Source organism: Argiope bruennichi, chromosome X1 (assembly GCF_947563725.1).
Source record: "Argiope bruennichi chromosome X1, qqArgBrue1.1, whole genome shotgun sequence".
In the NCBI taxonomy this organism is placed as follows: domain Eukaryota; kingdom Metazoa; phylum Arthropoda; class Arachnida; order Araneae; family Araneidae; genus Argiope; species Argiope bruennichi.
Genome location: NC_079162.1, coordinates 126,848,870 through 126,871,258, shown reverse-complemented (window position 1 = coordinate 126,871,258; position 22,389 = coordinate 126,848,870). Strand labels below are relative to the sequence as shown.

General features: G+C 30.9%; 1 protein-coding gene across 1 annotated transcript in view; it reads right to left on the bottom strand.

The window, feature by feature from the left end:
- Window positions 1-760: 760 nt before the first annotated feature.
- LOC129959401 (amiloride-sensitive sodium channel subunit gamma-like) overlaps window positions 761-22,389 on the bottom strand; it is a 59,279-nt gene continuing 37,650 nt past the window's right edge. The window contains exons 5-13 of the mRNA XM_056072220.1: window positions 22,042-22,154; window positions 20,511-20,674; window positions 20,297-20,425; window positions 14,066-14,174; window positions 10,915-10,999; window positions 10,650-10,823; window positions 7,257-7,332; window positions 6,657-6,907; window positions 761-902 (exon numbers count right to left, since the gene is read on the bottom strand). Coding sequence (XP_055928195.1) covers window positions 797-902; window positions 6,657-6,907; window positions 7,257-7,332; window positions 10,650-10,823; window positions 10,915-10,999; window positions 14,066-14,174; window positions 20,297-20,425; window positions 20,511-20,674; window positions 22,042-22,154 — 1,207 coding nt within the window. The 3' untranslated portion in view covers window positions 761-796. The remainder of the gene's footprint in view (window positions 903-6,656; window positions 6,908-7,256; window positions 7,333-10,649; window positions 10,824-10,914; window positions 11,000-14,065; window positions 14,175-20,296; window positions 20,426-20,510; window positions 20,675-22,041; window positions 22,155-22,389) is intronic.

Here is a 22,389-nt window from a genome sequence, read left to right as displayed (position 1 = left end):
CAAATGAATTTTGAACAAATTTTAATACAGAAAAATATAAAGCTATTAGTCGTCAAATGTCTAATAGAAGAATATTTTTTGATGGTTAATTTGCATAATGTGGGCATAAATTAAAAATGGATAACCAACTTTAAATGCTCCCTATATGTCCCATTATTGGACTCATATTCATGAAATTACATATGAATTAATTCAATTCATCTGTAGCAATTTTTTAATTATCAGCTATACAAGTTCCCAGCAGGAACTGAATTTAATTGTTTTGTGTTCTATTTGGATGAACCAAAAAGAAACGCTTACTTTGCATCCTGTATTGCTCTGCATCATGATATTTCGAGACCTCTGTGATTGATGCTAATCTTAATAGTGTTCTGGATCACATTTCTTTTGTAATAGATTTGTTAAAATACCATTTCCTTCTTATCAACATATTTATACAATAGCTAGTATTTGCTAATTTTGTAATTTCAAAAAGATGAAAAAATGCTATGATCGGCATTTGGTCTTGAAAAACCTACTTTCCGGTGTGTGAAAATATAATCATCAGTCATGTTTTATGGAATACTGAAATTTATTTGGTGAGTCGCCAGATTTTTTTTCTATAAAGTTACTGAAAACCACTTGACTCGCTTAACAGTTTAAGAAAAAATATTCAGACATCTTTTGATTACAGAAATTTATTTGAAACAACATTTTAAATAAATACTAGATTAAAAGCATTTTGGCAACTTAATATTCTACAATTTCACTAGAATACAAAGAGCGCAAAAGAATTATTCATTTTCTCCTACAATTACTAAGCTAAAGTAAATACTGGTGGATTGTTGCTACTTCTTTTGATTAATATTGGGCTTGGAAGTTGTCGAAGTGTAGATGCATATTGAGGATGAAATCCAGCACTTCTGTTAAAAATAAAAGATGAGAAGTATGTAAAGAAATTATTTGATTAGTTGATTTTATACAAAATAAAGTTTGCAATTTATCTCGAATGAACTTTTATTTTTGTGCCATCATGGTTATTGACTTTAGTATTTTTTAACTACAATTCTAATTACTTTTGAAAACGTGGCGATAACATAGGTGTCTTTTAAGTGGCTGTAAATTTCTGAGTCAAAATATGTGAAACCTTTCAAGTTGCATCGATACATATGTGAAAGTAGTTTAGAAAAACGTCGATAAGCAAGTATGAATTTTATGTGCAGAAATGGGGATGGGATCTGGAATACACAGTTGTCAAAAATTTGCAGTTTATAAATTCTGAAAGAATAAAATTGCAAAAAACATTGTAGTTTGTATCAATTGTAATGTTTTTTTTTTTTTAATTTACTTAATGAGCAATTATAGTTCTTTTGCTATAGAAATGCTTTTTCTTTCTTTGACGGCAGATGCAACGTTATTCAAACGGTTTAATGCAATGAATCCCTTTACGCTTTTGGATGAATAATATTTACATTTTTTCCCCGCATATTTAAAGCATTAATTGTCAATCATGCGATATCGCTTGATGCGAGTGCTCACCAAACGAAATTCCAATTTTCAGCTCGGCAATGAACGTGTTAAAAAGAAATTGCTTAGAATATTAATATAGAAAATAATACGAATTTCCCAAATGATCAATATTAAGGTTTTAATTTATTCTTTTTAATAATTTATATGTATATTCATAGCAAGGTTCTTAATAATTTTATTAATGCTGTACTGTCTTTAATTTCATCTTTTTAGAACTTAAGAAAAAAGTCTAACATAATTGCATTCTTTCCAATATGAGTGTTTCTACTGGGAGCTACTTGATATTCTTCATCCAAAATCAAAAGACAATTGGTTTAAAGTTCTGACTATGATCTTTAACCCAATTAAAATGCCCCATAAGCTTTTGATTCCCTCGAGTGTCATAACATGTTAAAACTGTTCCACTAATTCAATAATAGTCAAATTTTGTACACCTCAGCCATATTTTCCTCCCATAAAATTTGGCCGATATAAAGTGCTGTTTAAAATATATGTGTACATGTTTAGTAATAATATTGTAATTGTTTCCTATATTTAAAAGAAATGTGAAAATTCAGATGTCGGATTGTTATAAATTTCTAAATATCAAATTTTAATGATTGAAGTGCATTTCTTCTCTATCTGGATATTATATTTGAATTCTGAAACCATTCATATTTGACCGATGTAAAAAATAAAATTTCCAATCTAGATTTCCTCTTATTTTATTAACTGTCAATCGTCTAGAAAAAATCATTTTTTTAGAACGATTTATAAAGTGGAAGTTCTAGAAATGGAGTAATTACATCTGGCAGTCGCATTATTCGGATTTTAGAACATGCCGCAGACAAAGTATAGTTCTGCAAATTTGGCATAAGAATATGAGTTCTGTGTGCGAAGATTTCTTAACTGAAAATTAAAACAAATTCTTAACTGAATCTTTCTTTTCTTCATTGCAATGGACTTTAAAGATTTTATGAATGAGCTAATGAAGTTGGATAGACCAACAATATTATTCACAAATAATTTTAATGTTGTTATAATTCGTCTTTCTTTATCACATTTGAATGTAGCTTTAACGACTCAATTTCTGACATTTTAAAAGGTCTTAAACTCTTTATCCTTAACAATAAATAATTAAGAATTTCATAACTAGCAATGGTTGTATAAGTTGGATGAAGTTTTCACAAACAATTTTTTTTCCCCATGGATTTTTATATTTCAAAGATTGCCTTCCAGGATCATAAATAACGTATCGTTTTCCTCATTGAAATTCTGCTATTAGAGATTTTTAATTCTCTATCCTTTCTGAACTACGTTACCGAATCGTGAATTCGATAATCCGAATCCTTTAATTCGAATATTTCCACTCTAACAAGGAGAAGACACAGGTTGAAAAATTGATTCTGGGATGAGATTTAGTTTAATGGAGTATAACCTTTAGGATGTTCATTCAAAAAATATTAAAGAGCACTAAACAGCCAATACCGAGAAAACACTGTTCAGACATTTTACATAGCTTATATACTAATAATTTTTCTCTGTATTCTGCAGCCCAAGGTGTGGTTGTCAAGGCAATCATTGCGAAAGCCGCAGGTAGTTCCGGTTTTTTTCTCCCGTTTCTTTCCTTTTAATTTCTTAGAAATTATTCATATTAAATTGGCATTTTACAAATAATTTTAATGAATATATTTTTTATTTTTTATTCAATAATAAATGTTTATTCTCCTAATATTTGAACTATAGTTTAATTTTTTAAAGGAAAAATAATTACAAAAATGAAAGAATTCAAAAACCATTTCAATTAAATTAGCAAATTCCAGATAGTTTTAATTAATAAATTATTCATTTTTTATTCAAAAATAAATATTTATTTTCTCAATACTTGAATTATTATTTAACCTTCAAAATAGATATAATTATAACTATAAATGCGTTTTTTTTATTTCAAAACCATTTAAATTAAATTACTAATTTGCATATAATTTTCATTAATATGTTACTTTTTTATGCAAAAATAAAACTTGAATTATAATTTAATTTTTACACAACAAATAATTAAGCATAACTTAAATTATAATAATTAATTATAATTACTTGCACCATAAAAAATTATTCAGTATTTCTAGAAATTCTACATTCATTAATTTTTTTATTACATACAAGAATAAGATTGGTAATTATCGTAAAAACATTGGAAACAAAACATATTTTGACATGATGCAAAATTGGTAAATGTGCATTCTTTCTTTGAGATGTATTAGAGAAAAAAATTCATTTACATTCAAAAATATTTCTTGCATGAGAAAGTTGGGCAGCGTATCAAGCATACCGTATATCTTAAAAATTTTGAAACATCTGCCTTCGCAATCAAGAATTTAAAACTTGCTTTCTACTATTTTTTTTTAAATTTTCAATAGTGGAAACGTTTGATTATGTATTTAATTATCAGCTCTCTTTAATTTCCGATACAAGTACGGTTTTGTTGAGTTAGAAAAAAATAATTTGTCATTATTAAAATCCGAAAATTTAGCTCTTTTAAGATTATTATAGTAATTTATAGTACAATTATTTTTCCTTTAAAAAATTAAATAGTAATTCAAGAATAATGAGAATAAACATTTATTTTTGCACAAAAAATATTAATTAATATTGTTTGCAATTTTTTTTATTTAATTTGAATAATTTTGAAAAATTTGAAGGGAATGATTGCCTTGACAATCATGCCGCTGAGATACTAAACGCAGAGGTAAGTTACTTGTATATAAGCTATACACAAAATTTAAATATTTTTTTCGGAATTGAATGAACATCCTAAAAGGTAGACCGCCACTATACAAAATCTCATCCTGAATTCCATTTTCCAACCCGTGCCTTTTCTTTGTAAGTAGGTCTTTCCAGTCAAAATCCTAAAATAATTAACTTTCAGTATTTGTTCAGCATGTTTCCAGCAAAATTAATCAAAAGAATTTTTTTCAAACATGTCATTTATTGTCATGTCAAACATGTAAAAAAAAAAAAAAAAAAAAAAAAAAAAAAAACCTGTTTCCATTTAAATCTTTTCTCCCCCCCCCCCTTTTTTTTAACCTTATGGCCAATTTGTGTTGATATTTTTCAGTAAAACTTGAATAATTGCAGTTATAATACAAAATACCCACTAATATCCTGAACAAACCCACTCCTTAACTTTAGAACGGCAGATAAGGGACTGTAATGGTTTCTAGGTATAATAAAATGACTACGTGATGAGACCATCTACAGCTACACCGAGCATCGAAATTCAGAGTTAACTGTCGAATCTTTAATAAGTTAAGAGATACGGGAATAAATTCAATTACAAAGTCGCAAAGATCGTCGAGTTAGAACGAAAACATTTGTGTTTGGAATAGAACTCGTAAATGTATCGAGGATTTCCAAAACGTAGAAGAGTGGAGCTCTTACTTTCATTTAAGCTTATTTATCAGTCTTGTTGCACCAAAATATATCGTATCTGTATTACATTGTTAATTAAAATGCTAGATTTATCGTCCAGTTTTTGAAAATTCCGAAACGTTAGCTGATCTATATATTTGATGTCGAACATGTTGAATTTTCTATCACCCAGTAATGGGAATCCTGTACTTTGTACATATCATTACGTAAAAAAGGATTCGGTCCTGTCATATCTGCAAGGAATATCGCCTGAACCTCTATGTAATTCGTGATAAAACTACTCAACACGGAATCATTCTCGGAGTTCCTTACCAGTAGTACCGGTAGGGATGAGAATCTAATTCATACAGGATTTTCCAAAGGTGGCTTTTTGAGAGACATATTATATACTCCTTGCATCACAATTTTGGAAATCGTGACCAAATAAACGAGTATTTTATTCTTAGAATTAATGATTCCTCACTAAACCAATAATGCTCTGTAACTTTGCAATTGACTTGTTTTCCATAACTCTTATTCTTTGCGAGATAAGAATGCCAAACAGAATTTCGTCTGTAGGTGGCATTGTAAGTCAGCTGTATTGCCGCATTACCGTTTTAAAATATCTGAGTATTACTTTTACGAAAACAGCTATCGCTGTCCTGAAATTAAAAGGAATTGCATGACTTTAGTAAACACCCCTATATATGCTTTTGTGGTGCTTTCATACGAAGTCTTTCCAATTTTTTTACATGTGAATTTTTCAATTTGTGTATATGCTTGGAGAGCTGCAGAAGTTGTTATATTGCAACTTTCTTTTCCATTCTGTTATTTTTTTTTTTTTATTTTTTTTATTTTTTTTTTTAATTCTTTGAAATATAGAAACATTTTGAATTGACGATCCGGCGTTCTTCTATCGAAAGTTTGCTATTTTTCAAAAAAAAAAAAAAACGTTTACAAATTTCATAATGCTAATAAAAAAATCTATTTTTAAAAATTCCTTCCTATTATGAAGATTTTGCCCCGCAAATTTCTAATTATTGAGTTAATTGCTGATATTTTTAAAGAATGTAAATATTACACTTCTTAGTATTTTAGAGAAGGGAGGGTGTGTAATTTTACTCTCACGGAAGTTTAATTGCACAAATTTGAGTTTTAGAATTTTCAAAATCTATTCATTCACTAATTCCTAAGACCACAAAAAATTCATAAACAATATATTACTTAATGCATACTATTATTATTAATTCGAAATTCTTGCTAGTGAAATGGCATAAAACTACTAAGACTGCTAGTGAAATTGCAACAAAAGAGATGCGTTGAGGCACGCTCCTAACAGACTAATGACTTGAAGAAAATATATTTTATGCATCAAGTTTCTTCTCATTATAAAGAAACTTCTTTTTGAAATCTAAACTGCAAACCAAGAGTTTTTCTAATTTCGAGATATATTATTTAAAATAAATGTTTTTAACTCATTTTAGTTATAATTATTTTCTATAAATTGATTCAGTTTTGCTATCCACCGGTTAATACTGATGTATCATATACCAGGTAGCCTGTTTCACAATATTGTGTGATATTATATGATATTAATCAATATTCCACAATATTATACAATATTGCGAATATTGAATAATGTCATATTATATTGTACAATATTTGTGTGCTACTAAGGATAATGGTAAGATATCTGGAGTTGAATTTCCTTTTTATTTAATTGACAAACAATGACACTAGACGCATTGTATACTTACTGATGTTGTAACCTTCCTTTGCTCATAGTCAAGCCATGTTGTCTATTTCTGGATTGATTTTTCTGAGAACGAGAGGTTGCCCAGTGCATTCCAATATGGCTGCTTCTTTTAGGTTTCATTCTGGCAAATATTTTTCTTCGAATAATGAAGAAAATGCTTTTGAACAATTCAAAAACTTCCAAAATTGTTAGCAATGACACTCCTATGTAAAGCCCTAGACACCCACCAAGGTCAGCAAACAGTTGAGAAGTCTGAAGGAAAAGAAACTTCGCTATATTTATCAGAAAATTATATAAAGTTTTGCTGATTATGGATCCTTTTTCTTCTTCGAGGAATGATTAGAATACAAAGCATATAAAACAGATAACAAAAACCTGAATATAATGCAGTTTTAAAGTGAAAATGGGTTCATCTTTATTCATTGGAATTATCATAAAATTCATGTTGTAATTACTAAAACCATTAGTTAAATTCATGAAGATAAATATTAATTTATGAGTGTTATGTATGAAAACAAATAGTTTTTCTGTTCACAGTACTCATATTCTCCCCTCTCCTCTTTTTAAAAATTTGTTTATTTTGAAAAAGAAAGAGACTTACTGAATAGGCTGGAACATCTTTTACTGATAGATAGTTCATTTCTTGAATGAAAACATGCACTCTGAGAAAATTTGATCTGAAAAAAGAAAAGGAAATATTGTGAAATAAAATCTGTAGTTATCAGAGCCAACGAATTTCAGTTATATTTTTTCCCCTTTGTACAGCAGGATAGCCGCAAAAAAATAAAGAAATACTGTCGAATCTTTGACGGAAACCCCTAAAAAATTACCAATTGTAAAAATGAGGTTGACAAAGTGTTTTTAAGACCTTATAATTTTAAGACTTGCTTCATCATTTCTAAATTATAGAAGAACGTGTTTCCCTCCCCCCAGAAAATTGAGGATTTTCCGCTGTAAAATTTGAAAGTTTATCCTAAGAACATGTTTCTATTTTAATTTTGTGAAGAGTGTTTCTGACTTTAATTTTCTTCCCTTCAACGTATTTGACAAACGTACAGGTCGAAAGATATACAGTTTCTCGTGGATCAGACTTAGAAAATTGAGCTTATTCAATAAAATGTTAAAATTTGCTATTATTTTAAATAAACAGATGTTATGAGAATACTAATGAACTATTATTATTGTTATTTTATAAATAAATATGCAAATAAAAGCATGCATTTCGGATTATTATTTACTCATGTTTTGTTTTTTCTAACAGTTAAGATTAAAAAAGTAAAACACACACCCACACACACACACGCATATTTTTAGAGCAAAATTACCGGATTAACAACTGAAATGAAAACTTGAATATGGAATGGTATTAACAGTGACCTTTCCATCTATGGTTACATTTATTGAAAAGCCTCTAAATGTTTATTATCTTGATTATCTATGGTTATTTTGAACCAATTTCACTAAAAAAAATTATATCTAGGATTTTTTATTTATTATTTTACTGAATCGTTTAAAAGACGAAAAACTGAGAGTTGCCATTGGAAAATTTGAAGATGATACAAATATAAATATGCTGACAAATCCTTATGCAAATACAATTTACGTGTTTTTAAAAAGAAAAGCTTCGAAATTCAATAACACATTTTCCTTCAAATTTTCCTTTATAGATTATGAGCAATCAGAAATGTTCGGAAAATAATTTGAAGGATAATACTAATAAAAGTTTGTTCCGTTTAAAGCAAGAGAATCGTCCTTAGAACGTTCCTAAGAGGCCAACTTTAATTATGACAACATTCTATATCTGAAAAGCTCATCTTTTAGAAGAAAAAAAAGTTGAATTTTGTAAAAACAGGAAATTGTATAGAAGATAAAAAATATATATTGAAACAGTTATATATTAACAGTTTAAAGTTTTATATATATATAATGATTTCTCTAAATTTAAATTAAATCCTAATTAATTTCCTAATTTTTATCGTAATTTAGCCCATATTAACTTAATTCTAAAATCTTCTCTTATTTCCTGATCCGATTCCAGTTTTTTAAAATTTAATTTTATTATTTAATGAATGGTACAGAAGTTCTGTAAAAATGCTTAAATCAGAGGTTCCCACGCTCCAAGTGAAGGGATAAAAATCTGTCAAGCTAAATGAATTCTTTTTAAAGATACCTTTACTTAATCGACACATGTAAAGAAATCCCTATCAGAATCTCATGGTATATAATCATCGGGGAAAATATTTCTGTGGCTTTTTTCTCTTTTGCTATTGTGTTGTTATGTAGATTGACGTATCTCGCAGCTTTTTCTTTTACAAAAATTATGCCTCCCGGGATGGAATAAAACGAAGTCTTAAAATACAAAAGTGTTTTCTTTGTCTTTGGCCACGAAACTGCCCAAAAATATATGTTTTATATATCTATAACATAGGAATTATTTTTATGCAAAATATTATTATATATAAAACCGTTTTCAGGACATATGTATTAAAATAAAAGAGAAATTTAAAAAATAGTGATAGAGTCACTCAGAATCTTAAATCATGCCAATAAAGTTCAAATACATCTAATGAAATGAAAGGACATGATTTACTAGGGGACAAAACTGTTTGGGACAATAACATTTAATTACAAATAAAATTATACAACATCATGTTTACCGCTTGCTTCCAAGACTTGAACTAACTGTTTATTGCAGCGACCGCTAGAGGGCGAAGGAAAACAGTTACGGTTACAGTACCTATAAATTTATTTATTTTAAAATTATCCGCCTTAAATTTCCTGAAAAATTAATAACAATTGAGAGAAACATTGCACAAAAAGGAAATTGGTATATTTGAAAAAGTAAAATTTTTAATTTGAAGATGGTGCACATTTTTTTCGGAATAATTCTGTCCGAAGTTTCTGTGGGAAACAAGGAAAATATTGGTTACTTTTCTTGACTCCTTTCAGCGATTGACTTATGCCTGCTTTTAGGAATTGTTAAATCACTACTTTGGAGCAAATGAAAACTTGGTAAAAAGATATTTATTAAAATAAAACAGAAGTTCAAACAAAATAATGTTAATGTAGATCAAAGTTAATTTTAAAAAATAATTAGTAATAGGTATTGTACGGAATTGAAATTGATATCACTTAAATGGCAAAATTTTGAATTTTAAGATGGTTTAAAAAATATTTCTTTTAGAATAATTTTTTCTGAAGTTACTAATGGAAAAAAAAGGCGAAATTTTGGTTAATTTCTAATTCAATGAATAGTTAATAAAATTTCGAACTTGAAAAATTGACAGTGTTCTTCCGTTCTCTTAAATAATAAGTGTGCACAATTTGGTTCCATTCTACCCAGTTGTTTAGGAGGAGATATAGAATATACGAGTGTGTATGTGTGAAATTTTTAACTTCGATTTATTTAGTTCCAGAGGCATAATTTATACAGATAAAAAGCGGTAAGAGATACGCCAGTCTACATCGCGACACAAGAGCAGAAGAGACCAAAATTTTTCCCTTCAGTGGTTTTACAATGAGATTTTGATAGGGATTTCTTTGACACGTGTAGACTTAGGAAAGGGATATTTAGATATCTTTAGAAGAATATTATAAACATTAGGGATTTTTATCCTTCTCGGAACGTGAGAAAATGCTGAAGTGAGCAGTTTTACAGAGCACGTGTTGTATTAATTAAATAAAATGTGAGAATTGGATCAGGAAATAAGAGAACACTTTAGAATGAAGTTAATATGGGTTAAATTAAGATAAAAATTTGGAAATTAACTAAGATTTAAATTAGATTTTAAAATATCGTTAATTGTATGTATATTGAAACTTCCCCTACAAACGTATATATGTACATTTATTTCGTTTCTTATGATTGAATTAAATTTAAGGTTTGTTTTTTATTCCTTTTCTTATTATGAGCAAAAAAAAAATTTTATAATTGTATTGTTAATTTTTAATATATTTTTCTCCATGTTAAAATCAAAAATCTTTAAATACTTACTTAATATATTTTAAATCGACAGGATTAAGGTCCTCGTCTTCATCGCTGTAGTTACTATCTGCTGCACCAGGTCCAAATTTTTCCTGAAGTATTGGCCATCTCTTTAAAATAAAATATTGATGCTGGCTGTTTGGCCACTCAGAACGAGAAACGGTTAAATCATATCGAATATCTCTAAGGAGAAATAACAGTCAAAACCGTCTTAATGTGTCAAGTAGTAGGAAGATACGTTTGATTAGAAAGAATAAAAACTCATTCAACTTACGAGCATGCGGGCTTGCAAAATCTATTGCATTCTCTTGATCTTGGGTTTCTGTTGAATTTTCTCAAGAAATTTGTTCGGCATAAAGCTATAGAAAAAGAAAATTGATATTTGATGATTTTTTCTTATCGTTGTTACGAATGAAAATTTAGCTAAAATCGAAATTTTCTTATGTTTAGAAAAATTTTCGTCATAAAAATAAATATATTTTTAATGGACAATTTTAATCAATTTTTTGTGAAGGCTAGTAACGTATTATTACATATTTATAGCCTTTTATTAGTCTATTTGTGCCATATTTGATGTCATACTAAAAAGAAATATATTTTTCCCATGAGTTATTAAGAATGAAAAACTCATTTAATTAATTAATTAAATTAAATTATTTAGGCTTCATCGAATTCGAAACATTGCATTATCTATCTCTCATCTCATTTGACTTAAAATATTTACACGACTCAGAAAGAGAGTGTGAGAGAGAAAGGGTGGGGATATAGCAAGCTAAAAACTTCGAATGGATTCCATAGAAATTTATATTAACCATAATAACAAAATGGAACAAAAAAGTAATGAATAATAAATGAAATGATAAAGTCAGCATGAAATAAAGTGTGTTGCCCTTCATTATTGTGCTATTCTTTTATTTTTAGTTAAATTATATTAAAAAAACTCTGATGCTGAACTTGTTAATAGAAACATTTTACCAACACTCATTAGCTTTTAAATAGACTCAATTTTAAGAGTGAGTGAATTTGAGTCTAATTAATTATTTTCATAAATATCTACTTTATTTTCTTCCAAATAATAATGATTCATACTGCTGTGGAAAATATTGAGTTTCTTCTCTGATTAAAACCGACCGAGTTATGAAGCTTTGAATATCACTATTTTAGAAGATTTAAAACTATTTCAGTGACTATCTCAAGCAGGATTTGCCAATTAAGAACGGCGTTTTTTCGAGGCGGTTGTTGATTGGCTTAAAATAATGTTATAAAGCTTAATATCTCGACCAGTTTTGGTCTCAGAAAGTATCATAATAATAATGCTCACCTTTTTTTGCCAAGGGATGTGGATCAATGGTGAATAATGTGTATAACCCTGCATGAAAACTATTTAATAAGAAATAAATGGAAACACATTGTGACTCTTGATGAAATATGGGTTTCCCTAAATGAATTCAACAAAAATAATTCTATTTACAATCGAAAACGAAGGGGAAAAAAATGAACAACCCTTGTACTATCAATAGGAAAAAAATCATTAAGGTGTTTACGATTGTCGAGGGCTGTCCTGAAATGAGAAATTAAAAATAAAAGCAGTGGAAGAAATTTTAAAATCAACTCAATGTACTACCAAGAGACAGTTTTGCACTCGGTATTTACAGAAGTAATTCCATTTCTTTATCACAATTTCTTTTAAAGGGTGAAAATTCTTCAAGACAAAACTACAAGCATATTCCGAAAAGTATCATTGCATTCCTTAAAAAAATGAAGACTGATACAGGTATTGCATGCATAACTTTTCAACGTATCCCTGCGAAGTTTCCTGCTGTTTCATCTACGGATTATTGTGCTTTTGATGTGTGAAATTAGTTCTTTCTAAATACATACCCACTATGTTTAATGTGCTCTGAAAATGTAAGAAAAACGAAAATTAATACCCCCTGCAAATTTTAAAAATGCCCTTCTATCATGAAGATCATGATGCAAACTTATAGTAAAAAGCATGACTATCGGATCGAGCATTTGAAAAAATAGTCATTAAATTTTCAACATTGTGGCTCAGCGTAGAATTGTATAACCCTGTATGAAAACTATTTGCCCAGAAATTGTTCTAAAATGAATAAATTGTATAATGTAAAAAATATATACTGTAAATATAAAAAATGTAATATTATACTGTACTAAAATTGTATAAAATCAATATTGCTGTAGATATAGATAATAATCGAATAGTTTCCCATTTTTCTTCTCTACTATGAATGGCTTGAGTCTTTGATATCAGTCTTTTACGTTCATGTAAAAGACTGATAACACAAATATTCAGCGAGCTAGATGGATAAATTATAAATATGCATTAAATTTTAATGAAATCCATCAAAAGCTTAGCTTTCTATTGGTCTTTAATTCGTGGATATGTACAAGCTGTGACTCAAAAGTGTAATAAACTAGGAAAATCAATTTTAACTTATAATCTTGTAGTCAAAAGAAAGATTCAAATGCACACTCGATTCTCTTCACTGCAAAACGAAGTTCAACCAAATATGTTATATTGTGCATACAGGGTAATTCAAAACTTATCGTTTAAATTTCGTGAGGAGGTAGGGAATACGTCAGGAAATCGATTTCACACAGGAAAGTATGTTCGCAAATGGCGCTGTTTGTACCCAACCAGTGTACAGCTCGCCCAATCATTCCCGCTGTCATCAGTGTACAAGCTGATTTTCTTTCAAGATGAATTCGTTTTACGCATCAAGAGCTAGCGGATATGCATTTCGCATATGGGGCAGCTGGCGAAAGCGGACGCCTTGCTAGACAAGTTTACGAAGACCGATACTCCAACAGAAAAACGCGACATCATCAAATGTTTGCATGCATGCATCGCAATCTGTGCGAACGCAATTCACTGCGCAGCAACATGCAAGAAACGAGGAGAAGAATTAACGTCGCAGAACAGTCCATCGAAGATAATCCGAATACCAGCACACGAGCTATTGCTCAGCAGCTTGGGGTCTCTCTTGGCGAATACTGCACAAGGAATGTAACGGCGCTGTGAATTCTGTGTTCATGTAAATGGTCGCAATTTCGAACACCTACCGTGCACTTGTACTTTACTTTGTTGGAATGAAAATACTATTTGTTACCACTTAACTGTACTTTTTTCCTTGTGTTTACTTCACTTTTCCATTTTGTCCATGCAGTTGACGTTTGAGAACATACTTTCCTATGTGAAATCGGTTTACTGACGATTCCCTACTTCCACACGAAATTTGAACGATAAGTTTTGAATCATTCTGTGTATACGAGAAAGCCGAGGAGAAAACGTTCCTCTTGATTTGTTTTAAGTATTCTATAAGTATATTCCAGAATATAAGAATTGTTAGGAAATCTTGATAATAAATCAAGAAAACGAGTCAATTTAGATGAAAAGATACCTTGAGTGATGTTGCACGGATCACAAAATTTACTATTTCCTTGGGATATTTCTTCTGAACAATCACATTGCTTCAGCAAATAAGCATCTCTGCACAACGTCTGGCAGTACTATAAACAGAGAAGAATGTATTATGTACAATCTTTGCAAATACTCAAGTTTAGAAACTTATTTCATCTTATATGAAATATTCCTGTAAAATAGCTGTTTTTAAATTAAATAATGCAGATAAAAAATTTATTATCTTCTAGCAGAATTAGAAAATTATAGTAGACATACATGTCACAATACCCCTGCGATTTTAGTTTCAGCTGCGAAAAAATGAACTCTTAATAATTTTAGTCATAAATATTTAAACAAAAAGCGAAACTATTTGAATTGTTTAACTTTTACAAAACGGAATATTTCAGAAAGAAAAAAAAGCATTCGATTCTATCTTCGAACAACGTCAGACATTCCTGTTATTACACTTACAGTATTTGTATTCAGAGCACTGTACAGAAAAAAAAATATTGGCAAAAATACCAACTTTCCGTGATATAACAGAACATAGGAAAATGAATGACAAAAAAAAAAAAAAAAATCCCTACTATATAAGGGGAATTCTTCATCACTGTAGCAAACTTGCGAGATAGTTGGGGATAATACAGGCAGTTCTGAGTTACATAGCATTATAGGGTGGAAAAGGCTATCTTCATGCAGTAGAGGGGCGTATATATAAGAACTGGACTTTATTCATACAATCCAGCTCTATTTAACTGTAAACGTTTGTGTCACTATTGCTAGAAACCATATCATAAAATTGGATCTCCTTATTTGTACCTACTCCTCGTCCAGGTGTAAGAAAAACTTGAGCCTTCTACAGTATGTTCTCAAGAAAGTTTATGTTACTCCGTCACTGCGCTTCTCATTATGAATTAAGCACGATCGGTATTCCGTTCATTTAGTAATAAAGTTCGGTTTCACCAAAACGGTACATTTGGATAGTATTCTATCTGGTTTAGTGATCCAGTTCACTGGCCTGCTAGATCACCAGACCTATCAGGTCTTGCATTCTTCCTTTGGTATCATAGGAATGCAGAATTTCCTGAGAACCCCATCTAATTAGTTGAGGATTTTATTGTTGGCAATTTCTGTGTGTGGTTTTATTCATTACTTAGCTCGTAGTTTGGATAGTAGTAGTAATAGCAAGAATAAACTCCGCTTACAAAAAACAAAATCTTTATTTTTAAAACATTACCAGCTGTTCTTATAATTGAGTAAAAAAAAAAAAAAAAAGTAAAGGTTTGTTCATTTCAGTTCACTTCTTAGAACAACGATTCATATAGCAGCTCCGCCACAGGGTCCCCAACGCAGTCTGGGAGATGGTCACACAGAAAATCTCACATGGTTGATCTTTATTTCAGAAAGCTGAAATGCTGGCTTGAATCTGTCAATACTGACCGTCTGCTTACGCGATCCAATTTGAATCGTGAAGTGCTTTGGAGACTTAGACAGCACTAGATGCTGTCCTCTATATGGAGGAACAAGAGATCTTTTTAATCCATCCTGTCGAAGAAAAACATGAGTACAAGTATTAAGTACTTTAAACGCAAAATATTTTTCCTGCAACGTTGCCAAGCGGGAGTAGGTCGTAAAGCCCTAACTTTACGTTGCAACGCCACAAGAAAATCATTGTTATCTAAATTCTTAGAGTTAGGAAAATATTCTCCAGGCAAAGTTATAGTATACCATATACCATCTCAGCAACAGAACACTGTAAGGGTTCGTTCCTTTACCGATGCTCAAATGCCCAGCAAAATAGGTAGGTAGAACTAAAGTCCACTTGTCGGTTGAATGGGCACGAATTGCACTCTTTAATTGCCTATATAATTTCTCTACCAATCCATTTGACTGAGGATGGTAAGGTGTGGCATGTATAAGCTTAATACCAAGAAGATTGGCAAATTCACTGAATAAGTTACTCTCAAATTTCCTTCCCTGATCCGTTGTTCCTGATCCTCTCAGGAACGCCAAATCTAGCGATCCGGTTGGAAAAGAACTCAAAAGCAACTCTACTGCTTTTATGTCCTGTAGAGGTACAACTTCTAGTCATCGGGGAAAACGATCCACACACATTAAACAATAAGTATAGCTTCGGGATGGAGGCAGAGGTCCCACCAAATCAATGTGAACATGATCAAATCTTCGACGAGCTAAAGGATATGTGGCAGGGGGACTCACCACATGTCACTGTACTTTACTTTTTTGACATGCTACACAGCAACGAGACCATTCGGCAACGTCCATCTTGTAGTTAGGCACACGAAACATTCTATCAACTTTACAGTAGCTCTTACACCAGAATGAGATAAGCAATGAAGATTTTCAAAGAACATATGGGCGGCATCTTCCTTTAGAAACGTCACAGAAGAGTTCTGTATCCATACCTGGAACCTAGACAAAATTCAATTCTAATGATTTGTTACAAGAGTTTAAACCAAGAAGTTCCTTATCGATTAAATGTGCCTTAGCAAACTCTATATAATCAATTGGAGAGGCCATTTCAATCTCCGATACCCTGGATAAACTATCAGCTTCCACGTTAAGTGAACCCGATATGAACGCACATCCGTCAAAAACTGCCCGATCCAATCAGGATGCCGAATTTCACGCGGGGAACATTTCTCATGCTTCTGAGTAAAAGCATAAATTAAAGTTTTATGATCATTATTAATTGAAAACTTGCGACCTTCTAGCAAGTAAGAAAAATGATGAACAGACTCATAAGTAGCTAATAATTCTCGATCACACACACTATAGCGCTGTTCAACTAAGGTAAGCTTCCACGAAAAAAATGCGAAAAGGTTTAAAATCCTCGCCTTCTCTCCGCAAGGCGGGTGCTCCAGAAAACTCCACCATTCCGATTTAAAACCGAACCAATAGCTCTATCTGAAGAATCGCACGTCAAAGTTAATTCTGCATCGTGATATGGGTGCACTAACAAGGTTGATTCACTTAAACTACTTTTACATTCACCAAAAGCAATTTTTACTTCCTCTGTCCAATTTATAGACCGATTATCGTTTTTCTTAGCCCCTTTAAGATAATCAGATAGTAATGATTGCTCATGTGCAGCATTACACAAAAATCTTCGATAAAAATCGCCTGAATTCTTTAATGGTTTTAGGCAGTTGATATTCATTTATTGCCCTAACTCTGCCTGGTAGTGGTTGAATTCCCTTTTCGGAAATTAAATATCCCAAAAATTTCCCAGATGATTGTCCAAAAACGCATTTTTCAGAATTTAAAACAAGTCCATATTTTTGAAATCTATGAAAAATTTCTTTCAAAATGTTTTAGATGCTCAGTTTCATTTACAGATGTGACAGGTACATCGTCGAGATAGGGAAAATAAAACTCAAGATCTCCGACAATCTCATACATAAATCTCTGAAATGCTTAAGCGGCATTGCATATCCCAAAAGGCATAAAAAGGAATTCAAATAATCCAAACGGAATTATAACAGCTGTTTTTGAAACATCATCATCAGCAGCAGCAACTGGTATTTGATGATACGCTCTAACAAGATCAAAAGTCGAAGATACCTTTGTGTTATAAAGATTATGAGCAAAATCATGCACATGAGGAATGGGAAATCTATCCGGAATAGTTTGAGAATTCAATCGTCTATAATCTCCGCATGGCCTCCAATCATTCTTTTTGGGTACCATGTGAAGTGGTCTCGCCCATGCACTTTTTGACGGTCTACACTAACCCTGAGATACTATACTGAAATTCTCGCTTTGCAGCCTGTAAGTTTTGAGGAGTTAATCTTCGAGCTTTAGAATATACAGGTGCACCACGAGTTTCAATATGATGTTCAGTGTTGTGCTTTATCTGAACCGGAGATTTTGGTTGACCTGGTTTCGTTACATCACCGAATTTTTTAGCAAATTCATATAGGGAGAGTTACCCTGAACAGACGCAATACTTAAAGATTCTAACTCAGAAATGGTTCTCCCAAACTCTACGGCACCGGTGCCATTAAGCAACCTTTTCCGCTTTATATCCACAAATAAACCATAGTGCCCCAAAAAATCTGCCCCTATTATAGGTTTTGAAATTGCTGCTAGGCACTGAATTTTTGAAATGGCACTGAAATTTTTGCTTAAAACCCAAATTCAAAGTAACCAATTTAGTACCAAAAGTCTTAATTTTAGTTCCGTTTGCAGCACACAAAAGAAAATTTGAAGGTTTAACCTTTTGACCTTTTACCACAGGTAATATGCTAACAACCGAACCCGTGTCAACCAAATATTCACGACCTGTTATCTTGTCATAAACAATTAAACGCTTCACTAAACCTTTTTCTTCCACCAGTGCAGAAACGGCAGGTTTATTTAGTTTTCCGGTTCAAAAGTGCATGGTTGTTTACAATTCGTAGCTTTATTTCCAAATTTAAATTGCCACCAGCAATATTTGAGATTGATAGAATTTCGAACCTCACCTTTTTCGCGAGGAAGTTATCTATGTAGAATTTCCATTTTTGAAAGTCTCTACTTAATTGCTGTTAAACGCTTTTCAATGTTTCGAAAAATTTTCGAACCAACATTTAATGAAACTGAAGCTACAACCTCCTCATTAGAAATTTCAAAAATACTATCAGCCATTTTAGCTAACGATTGCGCATTATCATTACTGATTGACAAAATTTGCTGAATTTGTAAAGGTAGGCGTTGTAACCACATTTTTTTTAAAACTTCAGATGAAATTTTATCGCCTTCTAAACTTTGCATCTCATAAAGAAGTTTTGATGGTATTTTTATCACCTAACTCAAAACCTGAAAGCAATTTTTTCAAACGAAATAATTCAGAATCGGCATTTTGAGCAATTAACCTAGATTTTATTTGAGCATAAGTATTAAGTACAATATCTGAAACACAAGTTAAATCATCGCTACGTAAGGCTGAAACGACATAATAAAATGAAGTAGAATCAACTGTAATATTAGCCAAATGAAATTGAGATTCAAACTGAGCAAACCATAATTCAGGCTTGTCATTCCAAAAAGTTGAAGTCTTAATTGCAACAGCGGAATTCTCCTGTTTGAACTACTACTTTTATTAAACACCGACTTTTCATGCATTATAGTAGCACTTAAAAATTATACTGCAAATATTAACGGAATACAACAATTCAAAATGCCCTATGAATTTTTTTAAGTACCGATAACAATGAAAATCTCAGCATGACAATTAAACCAGCTTATTTAGTTTTATTCAAAACAACTTGTTTGAATCTATTATTCGGCATCTCGATTAAACTGAAAAGTTAAGACAAGAAATGCGAACTTACTGGGTCACCAGTGTGGTTTTATCCATTACTTAGCTCGTAGTTTGAATAGTAGTAGTAATAGCAAGAATAAACTCCAATTACAAAAAATAAAATCTTTATTTTTAAAATATTACCAGCTGTTGTTATAAGTGAGTAAAAAAAGTAAAGGTTAGTTCATTTCAGTTCACTTCTTAGAATAACTATTTATATAGAAGCGCCGCCACACTGTGCTATCAGAGAGGTTTGAATCATTCCGAATTTTGGAGATTCAATACAGCAGTGATGATCAGCCATTCTAAAAGTCTGAGATTGAAATGTTGAGCATTTTCTTGAGCACATCTACTATATGCATATGTAAATCTCATGATCAAAAAGCTTTGTTAGACTTTCATGTTTCTATTTTCATACCTTGTCTTCTCTTTTCTTTATTTTGCTTGAACTCATGAAGCAGGTATTGCAATGTTATGGGATTCCGAATCGTCTTTGTGCCTCCATAAATTTGGCTGAAGCTCTCTGTATGTATAATTCAAGTCATGAAATATATTAATTACAAATTGAAAACCTTATAGAAATGCTACTATATATTATTAATATGAATTTGAGTATTTGTTTCTCAATGAATTAAAATGCGTACCTCCGAAATGTAACAGCATTTTTTTTATCCTCTATTTTCTTCCCTGCCATGCTATAAACAGGAATACTTTAATTCTAACCCCTCAGTGCTTCTAGATGTTCCTATTTTTGTTCCTTCTTATTTTTAAGTAAACATTGACACTCTCATTTTAAAATTCGATTCTTTTCAAATTCGATTTTCAGCGGAAAGAAAAGGGGGTGGGCACTTATATCTGATTAATAGAAGGCTTTTTTATAAAAAATGTGTATGATAGACATTTTAAAAATGAGTTCTCACTTACCTCATATGTATATATTCTGTGCTTTAGTAATTCATATTGTCCCGTTTTTTGAAGGTGATAAGCCAGAGGAGACTGTTCGAATTCATAAGTGCACTCACCATAAGGCCATGGTAAGCGATCTATTTTTCGCTAAGAAGAAATAAAAACGTGGCATTTCATAAAACGTATAGAGAATAACCTTCAAAAGTTTTTGCAATATCACATTTAGACTCACCATGCGGACACTAACATATGTTTTTGTTCCAGGTTGTAAGACCACGCCTCCTCTTTGAAGGGTTGGATACGTACCAGCAGGGTGAACTAAAAGTCTGGCTCCATATTCAGGAGATAATAAATTTAAATATTCATCTCTTTGTATATTCAGGGTCAATCGCAAACCTATATTAAAATAAATTATGGTATAATATTTGTAAGCATTTGAAAATTTCCATAAAAATAATTCGATATTATCGTTTACTTAAGTTAAATATGATTATTATGCTTATTTGAAATGTCCTTGATGACAATTTAGGGAATTATCTTGGAACTGATTAACACTTTCGTAACATACTTCGTAAATATCGTCAACATTTTAGCGAATATGCAAACATAATTTATGGCACGACCGAACGAACAGCTATCAATTCATGCAAAAAGCCTTACTTAATATCAACAGATTGTTATATTTTAATATTAGTGAATCGGTTGATTGACTTTTACGAATTTGTATTCATATATTTCATTGAAAAAAGTTGTTTTCCTTGTATGTTTTCTCGTGCTGTTTATTACAGTTCTAGAGGTTTGTCATTTAAATGATATGATCTTTCCCCCTCATATTAAATGCACATGGAATATTAAATTTTAAAAAATAACCCCACAGACATTTTTCAGATATGAGAATCTCAATCGAATCAGATACTAAATAGCTTTAAAAAATAACTTTTAAGAAAGGGTGTTAATTACTAGCTTTGAATTTTTGCAATAAATATCCAGATATTTTTTTATAGGAAAATAACTTGTTTGACCTAATTTTTTTCTTTATAGCAATGAGCCTTAAGGTACCACACTTAATAATTATAACTTCATTCCAGTCAGGATTCTAATCTGTCTGTCCTCCTATTATTATTTATACGATTTTATTTTTCTGCATTATTTTATTAATAATATGTGAACTGATAATGAAGGAAGGCAAAAATGGATGACCCCATGGACCGTCGAAGGATACCACAATTTTTATTTACTACTTACTTGAAAAAGGAAGAAAAGTTTCATGACATTATGTGCAATGAATAATTTGGAGATAAGGAGATCCACATAAGACAAGCAGCACAAATTGTTCAATCATGAAACCTGAATGAGTGTTTACAATTGGGCTTCTTGAAACATTGTTCGTTATACCATAGGTTTCATAAGTGAAAGTCTTCAATAACGAAATATAATAAATTATTATTTTTGAAACATTGCAATCCATTTTATTAAATTAAATTCCTTACGATTTAATGTTTCACTTTTGTGTTTTATTTTTTGATTGAAAAACGTATTTCGTTTTATCTTCTTGAATCTGTACCGGCAGCTAAGTCTTATTGCGAAATATCAGATCATTGATAACAGTTCGGAATCGTTTTGAAAATATGGAACCAAGAAATCTTGCTTTTCTTTGAAAAATTCATTTTTGTCGAGTTCAAAGTCTTAAATATGTTAAATATATATTTTCCCCACTTTTGAAGCAATTTCAAAAGGAATTATTGATTGTAAACATTGCTTACCCAACGCTAATCCAGGTGTTGTGACATTTTGAAGAGACAGTTGATTGACTGATATTGTGTGGCATAGCCCATATCGTGGAGACGGGTAAGCATTTACAACGACTATCGAATATCTGAAACGAAAAATACAGTGAAAGTATCTCAACCAACAATTAAGGTGGAAATACAAAGAGGAAGAAGAAGATTTCAGAAGAGGAAGAAATCTAGATTATTAAAATATTTATCGGTCTTTTAATATTAGGATTGCTATGTCTTCGATCAATGGCTCATTACGGCTGTAGATGTCTAAATCCTTTTTTACATCCTACAACGGTCTCTTCTTTTGGTACGTTTACATTTACAAACTAT